A 16,700-nucleotide genomic window follows, 5' to 3' on the forward strand; every position below is an offset into this window, starting at 1 on the left:
GAAATAGAAATAGAAATAGAAAGAGAAAGAGAAATAGAAATAGAAATAGAAATAGAAACAGAAACAGAAAGAGAAAGAGAAAGAGAAAGGGAAATAGAAAGAGAAATAGAAATAGAAATAGAAATAGAAAGAGAAATAGAAATAGAAATAGAAATAGAAATAGAAATAGAAATAGAAACAGAAACAGAAAGAGAAAGAGAAAGAGAAAGGGAAATAGAAAGAGATGAGTGAAAGAGATGAGAGACAGAGACACAGATGGTGAGAATGGGAGAGGGTCAGAGTTGGTAAGGTGGTATAAGGACCCCCATTTTACAAGCGGTCAAAGGTTCCCTTCTGTGCAGGCTCCTTCAGCTGAGCACAGCAGTACTCTTGATACAGAACAGACTGAAATAAAGAGATTCTAGTATTCATTCTTCATAGCCTCACAGCATCCTACTTAATTTTCTTTCAAAGACAAAAGCAAATACTGCATGAGCTGAAATTTTCACATACTGTACATATATTTTCGCGAATTGCTACTTGGAGGACATTTTCGCGTGTTGTTAATTTTGCAGTTGTGAGGGTCTAACTGAACTTAGCTATTCGCGCGTTGTTATTTTCGTATGTTGTTATTTTTGCGATTCAAAAGCAATTCACGAAAAATAAAACCACCGCGAAAATTTCAGCTCGTCCAGTAGACAAAGAATTTGCACGTTTTCAGATTTTGGTTCAATGACAATCACATGTTATCTTTCAGGTCACCAGTCTGCTGTACACACAGAGTGTTTTGTGATTGAAGAAAACAGGTTGGGAATGAATAAAATATCAAATTTAACCATTTACATGTGTTATCTGCCTCACTAATCTAATCCTCTTGAAAGGGTATCATATTTTGTTGAATTTTCAAGTCAGAATCAGGAATGTGTCAAATCTCCCTAAAACAAAGGGAGCAAACATCGAGCACCATTTATTTTCTCTGGTCATCCCAGTTCCATCTTTAAGCTAGGGCGCAGGCCTTTGCCCCATGTTGAGTCTGATCTTGCACCCTTATTAGAGAGGGGAGGGGGAAGGGGTGTGTGCCAATGCCCACACACCAACATTACACCATTTCCACTGAGCAATTGGACAACAAATACTTGGGCATGGTAATACATGTGCCTCAACAGACGATTATAATTCAACAAAACAGGGAGGCTTGATGTATGTACTTTTGGTAGGACACATAAAGACTCATTTAATTTTGTGGGCAGCCTGCTGTAGAACCAGGGCGACTCCCAAGCTCTGCCTTCATAAATCCTTTCAGTGCCAGGACGTTGAACAGCGTGCACAACGTGATGGAGCTTTCTATGTAAATCAGAACTCAAAGCACTGACGGGGTTACACCTCACAAGTCCCTTTTGCACCCCCTGAAAATTAGATTCTTTCCATAAACTGGTGTGTTGTAGAAGTAAGTGTTTCAGACCCTTCCTCAGACTGCAAACTTCTTTGTGATGGAGGGAAAAACAATAACATTCTCTCCAGTTAATTCATTTGGACCCTGGAAAAATTCCATCGGTTATTCTAGGCACACAAAGAAAGTGTATTTGGGGTGTGTTCTTTTAATTTCATTTTCGAAAACTCTAAGGTGTATTACTGTAAGATTTCATACAAATTAACGGGAAACAATTTTCTTCAACCACACAAAATTTTCGGACGTTTACAACAGGGATATATAGCCTTTAACCCGTTGAGGACGGACTGATTTTGCTACAACACGCATTTCCCATAGACACCAGCCCGAGTATACTCGGGACTCGTCCTCAACGGGTTAAGGAAATTCTCCATCAAAACTATCCTACATCCAAAAACTAGCCGTCTTAGACTATTCTTATCAATATGAGGCTGATATGAACGGGCACATCCAGAAAAATGTAAAGCCAATATCATATTAAACAGGAACAAGGTCAACCAAAATCAGGTACCCTAGCGGTCATCTCATCCACACGGTCACCCTGTCCCGAACTCACTGGCTCCATCCAGGGAACGGGGAACTGTCCCTCCTGTCCCCTCGAGTTGCGCATCGTCCACCACTCCTGCTCATCCCGGTTGACCAGTGTCAGAATCTCATTCTTCTGGGCCGGGAGGTCATCGGGATCCTGCACGCAAAAAAAAAAAAAAAAAAAAAAGCAGACAAAAGTTTAAGACTCACTGATTATCTACACTGAACCTGTCACAAATTCCTACGCATATTGACATGCTGGTACCTGGTACATTGTATATTACAGGGTTGAAAACAGTACAAAGGATAAACAGTGTTGTCATATTCTGAGGGGTGAAAAGGCTTTGCGAGAGGGCAGTGTATTTTAATACTAAACCAGACATGTGCAGTAATACAAGAAACCTGCGGTACTTTTGGCAAAAACCAGTAAAAAATACTGCCCCCCCCAAAAAAAAAAAAAAGAAAAAGAAAAAAGCAACAGTTGAGATCTCTGATATGCCTATCACATTGCATTAATAGTACACTATTCTTTTCTATTATATTTCTTTGATCTCTGTATATCACGAAGAGAACATCACTATCATTTTTTTTTCTAAAATCTGTATAATGATACAGCTCAGAAAATGATGTTTTAGACCACACTATGAAAAAAAGAATGTTTCAGTGGTTTGTTGCTGAATATTCTTATCAAAACTTACATTATTCATAGCTAGAGTTATATACAGTGAAATGTAATATTCTCTTCCACTTGCACTCTTTTGTTTCATATCACAATATCATTTGTTTTGATTGCAAAATTTTTCACAAAAGCACCTCAATCACTACACTAGTATCAAACTATCTGTAAATTGCAGCACATTTCTGAAAATTTAAACTGTTGGTTTTTCTCCCGCATGAGAAATTACATGGATCATACAATTCCAGCCTTATTATATACTAGTACATGTAAGCATATATTTAATAAACTGAACCAGTTGTATTCAATCTCTCTCCAATATATCAATATTTTGTTATTTGAATGATAATGAGGTGACGATTTATGCAAAAAAAAAAAATCCTTCACGTTTTGGTATTAAACTTTCTCGATATGAAGAATATTTAAGTGTAACATTCATTGACATATCATTTGTTCACGGTTTTTGTTGCTGTCGTCTTTTTTTCTTTCCAAAGGTCTTCTTCATCCCGCCAGCAATGTGGGCAGGCTTGAGAAGTGCCAAGAAATAATACCAGCATCTTAATCACCACCTCCGCAGCAAAACAATTTTAGATACTATACATTACACTCATACATATTTTTCAACAGCACCGAAGGTTGAGTTGTCCTGAAGTTTATACACAAAGCACAACCAGACACTAATACATGCACCTTTTAGAAAGCGATCCACTGTACAGAAAAAAAAAATATTTATTTTCTGTCACTGAGATGTCTCTCTCTCTCTCTCTCCAATATCTTTTAATACTCTCAATACTGCCTCATTTGAAATGATGTGAAGTGAAATACAATTTGTACATCTTCTACCCGTAAAGGTCGGCCGCTCTTACAAATAGTCAGATACAGTAATATACAAAGTACAGCCCCTGCTAAGGACCTCAGATCACATGACACAGTTTGCTTTATATTGACTTCAAGGTAAAGTGGTTATAGTCCTCCCACAGGCAATGATACGGTTTATTGCAGCTCCTTTTACCAATACTTCAAGGCCTGCCAAATGTGTATAGTGTTTCATCTTTGGGACAAGTCCATCATGCATCAATGTCTGGTGAAACCCAGTACAGTGATTGAACACAGCGTCCTTTTACAGTTAATATCTGATTACAAGTGAGTCTGTGCCCATATTAACTTCTGCGTAAACCTTTGTTGTACATGTATTAATGTGTTGTATATCTTTACGGTTTTCCTTTTTTTTTTCTTCCAAGGATGACTGTGTAGTTTGAGGAAGCTCTATAATAGCTGGGCTCTTGTGTCCCACCATATCAGTTTCGAAACATTTAAACTTCAGACATTATTCATTAGCTGTTGGAATGCCAGTATACCACTATATACAATGTAGGTATCAATACACAAAAATTGGTGTCGCCCCTCGATGGGATGAGTGATGATTTGTGACCTTGACCTTGGCAACTTGAAAAATCAAAGTTTGAGGGCGCCCTACAAGAACATGACAGATACTTTTTGGCCGATTTTTGGTACGTCTGTACAGCAATGAGAGTCTTTAATATTGGGTTCTAAACTTATTGAATTTTGAAGTTATCAGCTTCCAAACATGCACCCAAAAACATTTAACTTTGAAGCTTAACACCATTTTCAGTGACGTCATGCGCAATAATGGATAGTCAGATCCAAGTCATTTGTGAAATTAAAGTTAAGTTAAAGGAAATGTTCTTCCAGTTTACATAAAATGAGCAATGTAACTCATCTAACTTGGTTGCAGCAGTCAATCAAAAATGGCAAATTTTATTTAAACTCAGTTGTTCGACCACACATTGGTTGCTATTAAGGGAGTCGTATCTGAGCAACTGTTTGACCTTTGGGCAAAATATTTCAGAATCTTCCATCAGACACTTTGGGGAACATTTGGTGCGAGTTTAAAAAAAAAAATTGAAAGGGGTCGGGTTTACAGCATTGGTTGATTTGCTATAAATCACTAAATACAGCCTAAATCAGGCACATCTTTTTTTTATTTGCGTAAATATTCTTTCTAGTGTTCTGTAGATAACAAAGAAATTGTGCCATTACACAAATTTCTCAAGTATGTGTTTATTTTTTTAAATTTCTCATGTTTTTCTTTGTTTTTGACTGTTTGTTTTTCATTGTTTTTTGAATGAAATTTGTCCGCATCATTGTTCCAAGCATGAAAATGTGGTATTGATTGATTTTAATCAATAAAACCCAAAAATAATCCTGCTTCTATGAAATTTGACTGTACGCACAATTTGGAATGAAATTGTAACAAGAATTTGTGTTTTTGAGCAATTTTTGGTCTGACATGCAAGCACATGTACATTATGCGTAACTTTGGAACCGAGTGCCCAGACGTCGCAGATTTGGTGTCAAAAGATGAAGGAGACTTGAAAGAAAAAAGTCATGAAACATCATGGCGACAGCTTTTTGCAATGGCGATACATCACGCGGAATGTCAAAGAACAGGCCCCCTCCGCCTTAATAGTTAGGATTAAATGATGGTACTCAACAGAAATTGTCCAAATGTCAAAGACGTCATCATCAAGATAGAAGAGAATAGGTGCTATCTGATGAAGCTACATGTATTATATGAAAATTTATAAACAGAATCCCACACGCATTATATACACACCATCTATACTAGAATGTATAGTTACACAATATTTGTGTATGAATGGCACTTCCTCAATAATGACTCAAACTTTCCACATCATTGCATGACATCATAAAAAAAAAAAATCCTCCAAACGTTTTGTCAACAGTTATTACTCGAGTTGCAGCTGATCTTTTACTGCTGCATTTGGTATTGACACAATACACCACACCAGGGCTGCAAGGCTCCATAAAACTGCAGTTAAGCGATTTAAAGGTAAAGAATACGTGTAGTTGTCATACAACTGGCAGAAACTGTTGATTTATGCCCTAATACAGACAAAATGTTATGTGTAAAGAAATGTATGAATTAACGGCGTCATTTACTCAATTTCAGTAGGTTGACAGCGAAAATATGAGCCACATGTACGTATACACACTTATTAGCAAAAAAGGTATGCTGTCTGTACTGTAAATTGATGTTTTTGTGCTGTATTCGGCATCAGCACTATACGGGTCACGCTAGCAGACCCTCTCGATATATTTTGCAAGCAAATTCCAGAGGACAGACGATGCATTTTGAGCGCTTTTGAAAACTATAATGTTTTTCCTTTATTGTCAGGTAAGGGGGGGGGGGGGGCACTTTCCGAGCTCTCTCATACCATAATTCCAATTTCGTGAACAAAATCACACTGCTTCAGAGACTCCAACCCCAAGCGCCTTCTGATCTGGAGATTCTCCCGCCTGAAACCCTTAGCAAACGAGAAACTCCAACTTGATGTGTGCGAAGCGCGAAATTCCCAGGGTTCTACATGTAGATGTTTTCTGGTGCTATCTAAGGCTTATTTTTTCAACATACGATAGAAATAAGTAAGAAATCCTTTCCAACGGGAGACAAAGAGCCAGGGCGGGAGAAATTAAATCTCAAGCGGGAGAACGGGAGATTTTGCAAAAATGGGTTTTCAGCGGGAGATCTCCCGTCGAAAACGGGAGAGTTGGAGTCTCTGCTGCTTGTACCAGATTATGACTGTATATAGGGTTATACTGTTTGTAATGATGATCAGCAAATGAGGAAGTTATGAAATGTCAAGGTTATACATTCATACATGTATATATATTTACTATCATCAGTTAAAGGGTAATAGTCAACCAAACAAAACATTGTAAATTAATTTTTAATGAAAATTGGCTGTACATCGTAGTCTATGTATTACGAAACTGATGGGAGTAAGAAGCTGATGCTGATACTGTTTTATTCTAAAAGCTAGCATTTTTTTTTTTTTTTTTTACAATGATGTTCTAGATCAGTGTTTTCAAGCTATTGCATACAATTGCCATTCTGTTTTCAACTTGTGGTAGAAATTATGTACTTCTTGTAATACTCAGTATATTATAATCATTATGTTATTGATTTAATTCAAGTAAATCAAATGAAAATTTTTGGAAACACTTAAGGGAAAATTGTTGGAACAAGGATGTTGCACACATTTGCATGATGTATGCAAATTTATTCAAAAGAAGTGAGAGTGACATTATCTCACAATACTCACGGGCGGATCCAGGAATTCCGTAAAGAGGGGGCGCGTTTACAAAATTAAAGGGGGGGGCGCACACACCCCTCCCCCCATTTTTTCCTTTTTATTTCTTTTGCTTCAACAAAAAATAAAGGGGGGGGGGGGGGGCGTGCGCCGGTTGCGGTCCTCCCTGGATCCGCCCCTGATACTTCAATGTAGCTGGTATATTTTCTTAATATTTAAGATTTTTCACTCCCCCCCCCCCCCCCCCATGGATTAAGTGAACTGGAACTACCTCTTTGAGAGAAATTGATAATGCTTTTAAAATGATGCCAACTCTGTACTGATGAAATGTGCAGGATTCATTAACACACTGAAGCCCAGTAGTCCCCAGTATACTCAAGCAGGTTTCTACATGAAATGATTAAAGGGATTGTATAGTATTGGTTGAGACCTCCAACTGTAAATCTGTAACTTCAGGTTTCTAATATTTTTAGTGAGATAATGTAAAACTTAAATGAAATGTGAAAGAACATGTAATTCCAAGAGGAATTCAACATTTACTTGGTGAAAATTGGTTTTGAAATGGCTGAGATATCTAAAACAGCAGGATCCTTTAATAAAAGGTACATTGTAGGACCCACCTTTTATTATGATGGCTTTGTTTTACTTTGTTTTTGGATGTCTCATACAATGTTCTAAAATAGATTTTCATCAAATAAACTTTGAAGTCCTCTCAGAATGGTATGGTTGGTACTATTTTATACATGATTTCTTGGCATCACGCAAAAAAGTTAAAAACCCAATCCTAATCTCCACCAAAACTATACCATCCCTTTTATATCAAAGTTTATCTCGACCTCATGAGGTTAAGTTCAGAGAAGTCCTGTGTATTTACAACTTGTGGTGCAAGCTATTGCAGGAAGTAAGTGAGTGTGACATTATCGCCAGCAGCTAATTTGCATTTTATTGCTCTTGACTAATAAACCAAGAGCCACACACGCTAAAAGCAATTATGGTATCTTCATGTACACAGTGTACAGGTGTAAAAAATGACTTTTAATGAATTATGTTGTGCCTTCTGATTGCAGAGTGTTCATTTGTTTCCATTGTTTTTTAAATGTAATTGTTTTGGTTGGAAATAGTGAGACTTGTGTCTTCTAAATCCAAGTTTTAACACCAAGACGTATAGAGACACCAAATGTAGCCATACACACAAAATGCTGCAACAATACAATCAGACATTTTCACCAACTTTATAATACATCCCCCACCAACCCCCCCCCCCCTCCCAAACCCCCTACACACAGGTACTCAAAGACACTGTTTGAATTAGGGTATCAGTTTCAGATACAAAGTGTAATTGTCAAACTCTGAAAACTGAGCTGTATGATGTTATCATGCGTGAACACAACAACAAAATTGTTATAACCATGTTCCTTGTATTAAACGGGAATGCACTGTACATAGCATATTGCAGGATCATTCAGCTCAGAATGGGAACATTGTTGAACAGTGCCTTTAATGTGCTTAAAGGGGTTGGATGTGCAATCATTTCATCTTATCACACTGAATTTAAAGTATCTAAAACTTAAATCCGTCATTTAGGACAGGCCATTATCTGCAATAGGTCCACATCAGTTTTGACGGGGATGGATCGATACACAAGCCTGCTGCTGTGTGCCTACAAGTGGCTCATTTGCATACAGCTGACATTGTTCCCTCGTCCGAACTCCGCCGAATCGCATACCTCGCGGAAAGTGCGGCTACGAGGTACGCTCGCCTTCAAAGCAGAACGCTAGTATCGTACCACTTGATGAGAGCGGACCCAAGCACATCTTCTGCTGGGTTGTCGAACAAAATTACTCATTAATAACCCTTAAGTTGACACGATGCAACTGCATAGTTACTGTATGGCTGGAGGAGATGCAAGCAAACTTTCTCCCACACTTCATACTGTGCATGGGAAAATTGTCTTTAAGATTGAGATAGCTTTAACAAAGGTGCACTTGTACAAATAATACCAGAGCTACAGATGTATTTAAATCAAAGATTTGAAAATCATGTTTCCTATTTTGCTACATCGATACAGCACTTGAGAATGCCAATTTGTGCAGATCAAAAAATTTACACTAATGCTAAAAAAACAAAAAAAAATCAATTTGAATATAAAACAAATAAATAAACAAATACAGTTGTATATAGATGAATACTATATTCAAAATAAGCAAATGAATTATAAAGAAACACATACATCTTTGTGTATATTTTACAATAATAATTTAAAAAAATACGGAAAAAATGTATTTTGAAAAGAAAGTGGGAAAACTGGAGCTGTCATGGATGTAACTGAAATCAAATGTTTTAAAAAGTCATCTTAACTCTCCTTAGAAAAAAAAAAAAAAAAAAAAACTTTTATCTTATTGATGACGAAGACTGGAGTGACTCAATTGCCCCAGTCTACAGGTCTCTATTTCTCAAGCAATCAATACACACACATGTGTAAATGTCCATGAACATGGGGATTCATTTTGATTATAAAATTCACTGATCATGATGATCACTTTTTATTAATATCAAATCAGGAAATAATCTCTAATTTGCTCTGCAGAAACGGATAATTTTCTGCTTGATTTCTATCTCTGAAGATTGCCCATTCAAGCCAGACTTTAGTGACCTTTGACCTTGAGGGATTTAAAGAGCTTGATGTATAGTTTTGGTTGAGATCTACACTTGTAACTTCAGGTTTCTAACATATTTTTTGTGAGATAATGAGAAACCTCTCTTGAAATGTGAAGGAGGATGTAATTATCGAAGAGGAATTCAACATTTATTTGATAAAAATTGGCCTCGAAATGGCTGAGATATCCAAAACAGAACAATCCCAATAAAAGGTGGGATCCATCATTTATTCACTCACTTTTTTAACTTTGTTTTTGGATGTCTCAGTCATTCCAAAACCGATTTTCATCAAATGACCTTTGAATCCCTTTTAGAATGGTATGCTTTGTACTGTTTTATATTGTGGTTTCTTGATATCTTGCAAAAAGTTAAAAGCCCGAACCTCATCTCCACCAATACTACACCATGCCTTTCAGAATCTATACCAGCCCACCTACTATACGGTACAAAGTACATCTCCTGTGATAGCACACCTGTCGCTGTAGGTTACCAAGGAAGTTTCTCTGAAACTGCAATGATTATTGACATGTGTGACAAATGAATGGACACACAACCTGAAGACATCATTAAGTAATGCCTGTGAACCTCTCGGGTTGGAGGTATATAAAACAAATATCGTAAAAACATGCACGTCAGCTGCTCTACACCAGCCAGCAGTTTCGCTCAAAATGAACACGGGTTTCTCCCAAGTAACATACATTGTACTTTGCCCTGATGTTACATTGTACTTCACCCTCTCACTTACAAGCAGCTTAAAAATCATATCAACTTTGTACAGAAAAAAGGACACCAGCAGGACTGGTACAGTATAAGACCATTTCTCAACGCATTCTCTTTTGTGGGTGAGTGTCTACACAGAGTCCTAGCTGCGATTATGGCTGTAAACTGAAGCGCCCAAGCCGTGCAACGTTCAGGGAATCCCAAGAGCTGATTGGCTGTTGCCATAGTGATTACAGCAACAAATCCCTTTGAAATATGCATATAAACTTACTCACACAATAGGGCCCTGATTTTGATGGCATTCACCCTGTGCGTAGAAAGCCTTGAAAACTGTCATACAACAGACATTGCACAATGTACTTTCGCACTCAGTTGTAATGTGCCAATCTGTATTAAACCAGAGTGATGTAACGAAATGTGCTCACTCTCAAGGCCACCGCACACTGTACGACTTTCAGTCACATGACTGACAGACTTTGGATCTAAAATAAATCACAATAGCCTCAGAATAAACACGCTTATTTATTTCAGATCCACAGTCACCTAGTCGTGCGACTGAAAGTCGCATAGTGTGTGGCAGGCTTTAACAAAATGAAAGGCATGATGGCTCTATCGGTAGCATATGATCTGCTTCACGATCAAATGGTTTGAGTTCAAATCCAGTGAGTCTATTAAGTGAGCAAAGTTGTGTGTTATCATGTCGTCCCCTCTAGTACTAGGCAAAACACTTTGTGCTTTGGATAGGATATGTGATTGAGGCCCTGTGTGTGAGAGAGTCGCAACCCATGCACGTGAAAGATCCCGCTTCATTCTTTCATCGCAAAAAGCAAGGTGCATCGAAATCTGAAGAAGAGGTCCACCCCAGACCTTGTACTGTAAAACAAGGAATGTTCAGAGTGCGCATTTTGATTTTGCAAATTTCGCCAGAGCCAAGATTCGCAAAATCAAAATGAAAGCGAAAGTTCTTGTCAGCACTATGATGCATTGAATGGCAGTGAGTACAAGCACTCCTGTGGCACAAACACGGTAGAGTACTGTAAAGGTATCCTTTTATAGGAGAGCGCTTGAATGCTCCCTGAATGTACAATGTATTTTTAGTGTTGTTTTTTAAATATTTCATAGTATTTCCCATATGAAGATAGGTTTCCAACATATTTCATGTTACCTTCAACAGGAAGTCATTTCATTGAATAACCAAACTGAGGGTGAATGTTTACGTTCATGTAGATGGTCCTCATTTTCTGTGATGGATCTATTCACGTCCTATTTTAATACACTGCCTATATTTATAGAGCTCCTGTCACAGAGAAAAATACAATGCATGTTAAAGTAGACACTATGTGAATTTGAAATTCAGCAAAAGATCCCCCAAAACAATTAAAATCTTCAGTAGACCACAAACCTCCTCATCAGAAAAGATCACAGCAATAAGGAGTGAAAATGTGCACTTTCACTATATAATATTAATATTTAAAAATACCTGCACAATACTGAACAAGAAGACAGAGTGCTTAATACAAAACAGTGTTACCTCACACCAGTGCACCGCAACACCAATGAGCGTAAAAATATTAGAGACTATTTTTACTGTTTCATTCTCTGCTAGGCAAAAAACAAAAAAAAACAAAAAACAAAAACAAACAAAAACAAAAACAAAAACAAACAAACCAAAAACAAAACAAAACAAAGAATGTTTATCCCGGACAGCTTTCCAAGTAAGACAGCAACCTTTTGCCAAATCATTCTTCTTGGAAATCTGACAATTAGGTTTTGATTTTGTTTTGTTTTAGCAAACTAACCCACAAAACAAAGTGGTATTGTTGTCCTTGATCATTGGACATATTGGATTCAAAACCAAAAGCCTATCGAACAGAGGAGATTTGTAAGATTGTACCACATTATGTTGGTGGTAGTATGGATAACACTGAATAGATTTCAGGTTACTAGTGTCAGGAAGAAATACAAAATCATGCACATCTTTAATATTCTGGTTCACAGTGCACTGCCATTCAATAATCGGAAGCAAAACCTCAATCAGTCTTCGCATGTTTTATATGCGGATTATTATGCGTATGCCTACAATGTATGTGTGTGTGAGTGTGTGTGTGTGTGTGTGTGTGTGTGTGTATGTACACTGTACATGTCCAAAAGAGAGGTTTAGTTACCCCACGCTAATGCGCAAGTGATTTTCTAATGGTTACAGTCTATTAATTGGAAGTTCTGCTACATTGTAATTCCCAAAAATGAAATACAAAGGTTTGTTATTCCCTGGAATAACTAATCAACCAAATTTGTTCTTCCAAAGGTTTCTTAATCCAAAAATGAAACAGAGTTCGTAATTCTATAGGTGCATTAAATATTCCAAAGTACACATATTCCCTTTATACGATGTACCATGATGTTCATGAATTGGGAAATAAAATAAAAATGGTCATTCCAACGTTTAATTGATCGAAAAATGAAATAGGGTTTGTTATTCCTAAAGGTTTTTTAATCCAAAAATGAAATAAAGTTTCTTATTTAGAGGGTCTGTTAATCAAGAAAAGAATGAAACATGGCTTCCAACTCTGAAGTTTTGTCAGAACCTTTTGTATGCTCTGTTTGTTTGTTTGTTTTTGACTTTATATGAACCCTTTTTTCATTTCCAGATTAACAAACCTTCAGAATAACAAACCTTGCTTCATTTTCAGATCAACAAACCACCAGAGTGACATATCAAAACTCTCTATATCCAACCTGTAGCTCATTACCAACTTGCAGGTAATATCAAAGGAGAAAATGTCTACTGATTTGAAGGTACAATATTGGTAAAATTAATCTAACTTTGTTTGAGTTTACAGAGCTGTATGTACAAAAGTTCTACAAGTACTTGCCTTCGGTAAGGATTCAAGTAGCTTTGTAGGACCTTTTATATCTCATTACATCAACAATCTGAACATACAAGTACCTACTTATTTCAAATAACAAAATATAAATTGTTGAAGAATTAAGCCTGTAAAAGTGGAACGTTTTGCACTACCAGAGGCTAGCACAAAAATATTGCAAAAAGCATGCAAATATTTCTGCATGCAATATGTTCTAGTAATTGGTGTCCTGATACAGCAGAATTAAAAAAAAAACATGAAATTCATCTTACCAAGAAGTGGACACACACACGTACACACAAACAAAAATACTCAGCAAAAATATCAAATTCTACAGTAGGCGGCTCTTTTGAAGTTGAATGTATACTACAGTATACGAGGAACATACAACCTGTCTAAGGTCTCACAAAGTTTCATTATTCCATTACTATGACCCCATCTTCATGAATTTGATCAGTCTACTTTGAACATCAAGAAGACATTGAACTTTTCAACGGCAGCAGTGAAGATGAGATATACAGCGTAGTACAAAATTATGCAAACGATGTCTGGCATGACCATTTGCGAGCATGTTTTTACCATTTATAACCACCTCTTCTTTTTGTACTGCACATACAATGTATATATGGTTTCTCTGGTGCTGTATGCTTTCATACTCGGGTGCTCCATAAAAAATAAGAAAAATAAACCAAAAGCAGATAAAACGACTAGATAACATGCAATTTCTTGCTGAGAAATAATTTGTCATCGGAATGTAAATACGGTGATCTGTATTTATAACCCCAACAATTTGGCCCTTTGTTTTCATATATACGTTTTCTTTTCAAACAATCTACATTTATGAAATACAGATTCAATTTGTAGAGTTTGAACTCAAAACAACTTATGAATCCATTTGTGTTTTATAATTTGAGATATTTGTGACTTTAAGCTGCTATCAAAACATAGAAAATGATTTACAAGAAAATAATGGAAATTGTTCATCATTATTCAAAGAATATTCTTTGCTATAATGCAGAAAGTGAGGTATCATAGGAAAGGTTTTATTTTGCTCTGATGATGGACTGTTTAATGTTTAAAAATCGCGGAAGATAATCCAGAGGACTACAAGTATAATGTCTACACGCTCAAGGAGTGAAGAGCTGAATCACTCCTCCCTGGCTGAACGAAGGCCTTCCTTTAAAAAGCACTCGAAAACCACGAAATCTACTGGTATGTCCCTCCTTAAAGACACATCTTGAAGGAAGAGGATGCCTTAGCTCAACAAAACCACAAATTCAAATGTCAATACCATAAAAACCAACATGGCCAACTAACATTGCACAATATCACATACACTTGTACATGATATGTACCTGTGTATTATGCGCAAACAGAAGTGAATGCAAAGAATTGTCAACTTCCTCTGAAATAAAACAAACAAAACAAAACAAAACAAAACCCAAGAGTTATCATTGTATAATGATGCGTGCATACAGAGTATAATTCAAGGCATCGTAAAAACCAGATAATTGCTCATAACAATGATGTCCAAATTGTTGCGATTACGTCACAGTGCGATATGACATGAATTGTACATCAGATACAAGTACAATGTACCTGTTTTATGGGGCCAAGGTAAAAATTCAAAGAGACTGCCAACTGCAATATATTCAACTATCATGCACTGTGCACAGTAATCTTTCTTCCAAGGAGAGAGCTTGTATCTGGCCTTGGAAGGAACATACAATGTAAGAATGAATTGCCCAAGATATGGTTACTCTATTATCTAGAACAAGTGAAGCCCAATTTGTTGTGATTATATTACATTATACAGTTAGAATATGTCACGTATCAGTGATTATACAGTGGGGTCAAAGGTCTGAGACAGAGAGACTATAAAATGCAGCTCGGAAACCGTCAAGCAATGCAGTATTTTATATTCGTTCTTCTTTTCAAGGACTGCAATGCCCTTCATGTACAGTATGTCACCAAAAAAAAAAAAAAATTACAACCAGATTTGTGCCTTGATAATTTCCAATATGATTACATTGTATACTGTCTGAATTCTAAATTACAGGGTCTAAAATTGTAACACCTTACACTTGTACATTTTGCAGAAAACCACATTCAGTTTGGAAGTGGTCACAGAGAAATGTGAATTGTAGTGAAGCATGTAGTAGATATGACTCTTGCAAGTTTATGTTAATAGCACTTGGATGCTCTAGGAACTGCATGTTAATGTGAGAACACAATAGACACAACTTGGAGGGAAGTACTTTGTAATTCCTGACATGCTCTACGAAAATCCTCATTTATCTTTGATCACTGAAGCAAATTGGATCGGGTTTTCTGCAAGACGTGGGAAATAAGTTATAGTTTCTTACCCTGAAATTGTATTTGGAATGATTTACTATTTTAAAAGTTACAGGTGTATCATTGCGGAGGGTCCTGTTGTATTCTTCTTTTTTTTGCGGGGGGGGGGGGGGGGGGGGGGAACATACGGTATAATGCTGCCCAGTTCTCATAATTGAAGTGGAAATCCCACATGTCTACACCAGAAAAAGGGGAAATGATAATAACGACCCCTCGCAGTTTGCCCTGGTGACTACTAGCAATAGTCAGCAAAGAGTATCAACCAGGAACACTGTGTGAGTGGAGGAAGAAGATAGAGTCTGCTGTTTGACATTGTAGAATTGAAACAAAAGTTCTCTTTCACTTTACAACCCCTCTGTTTCTTATGTACAAATGTTTGTGATGGCTGTGGAAATTTCAAAAGCCTCTTTCAAAAGGGATTAGTTGACATATAATATGCTGAATGTGGATTCTGTTATCAAAAAGGCAGAAATATTCAAGACATGGAGTGAAGTAGATGACATTCAGACAATTTGTTCAAAAGCCATTCAAATTCTGAATGCTTTGGTTAAATCCATGTGCTGTCATCACTGGGTAGACATCTACAGCCGTCTATTTTGTAAAATTCTGAAAGAGCATAATACAAGGAAATCCTGAACACAATTCCACAAAATTCTTTTTTTTTATGGAAACCACACATTTTTTTCAACTTGTTTAATACTGACCAATTACCAACATCACCATTGAAAGAAATGAAGATATGGTTCGTATGAAACCAAGATTCTTCTGATGTCAAAAGGCAGACTCAGGAGTGACCGTTTCGGCAAAAAATAAATTAAGCCAAATAAAAACGGAGAACCAGCAAGAGAGGAAGTAGATCATCTCATCAACCTGTTGAGAGGGAAGTATCATTGCTGGGTGTCTTTGAAAATTCTGCAGGTAAGGTTTGGGATGATGGCTGCGAATAGTGTGGGGGCATTGTATGGTGCAAGGCAACAAAACACCGTGTACAAGTACTTGGACCTGAATTTTAACACAGTTAAAATAGCCCCTATTAAAATGATCCTTCTCTCCCCCTCTGATATCAGCAATGCCCACAGAGTATCTTTTTATTTCGTGAAGATTTTCTTGGGGCTATATACAATAAGACTACTTTTACTTTGATATTGTACAAATGATATTCGGAAGACTGCAACTTGTTCTGTTGTAGATGACATGTTTGATTCTTTCTGGTTCCTTTTTTCTTTGCGACATGTTTGCTTAAAAAATGTAGATCAGCAGCTGTAATCTTACCAATTTCATTTGTACAGAGGGCAAAAAACTGAAGAAAACTCATAACTCAGTTCTCTGGTTAT

General features: G+C 36.8%; 1 protein-coding gene across 3 annotated transcripts in view; it reads right to left on the bottom strand.

Annotated features, from left to right (window-relative positions):
• Positions 1-16,700, bottom strand: part of LOC139713194 (adapter molecule Crk-like) — a 47,689-nt gene that overhangs the window by 9,003 nt on the left and 21,986 nt on the right. For 2 of the 3 annotated variants that reach the window (XM_071624943.1, XM_071624941.1), the window contains one exon: positions 1,941-2,114. In XM_071624943.1, the coding sequence (XP_071481044.1) occupies positions 1,941-2,114 (174 nt within the window). The remainder of the gene's footprint in view (positions 1-1,940; positions 2,115-16,700) is intronic. The other variant, XM_071624942.1, reaches the window with a different exon arrangement.

The sequence above is a fragment of the Diadema antillarum genome, unplaced genomic scaffold (genome assembly GCF_040938485.1).
Source record: "Diadema antillarum isolate AM-2024a unplaced genomic scaffold, OU_Dant_1.0 seq00001921_RagTag, whole genome shotgun sequence".
Taxonomy (NCBI): domain Eukaryota; kingdom Metazoa; phylum Echinodermata; class Echinoidea; order Diadematoida; family Diadematidae; genus Diadema; species Diadema antillarum.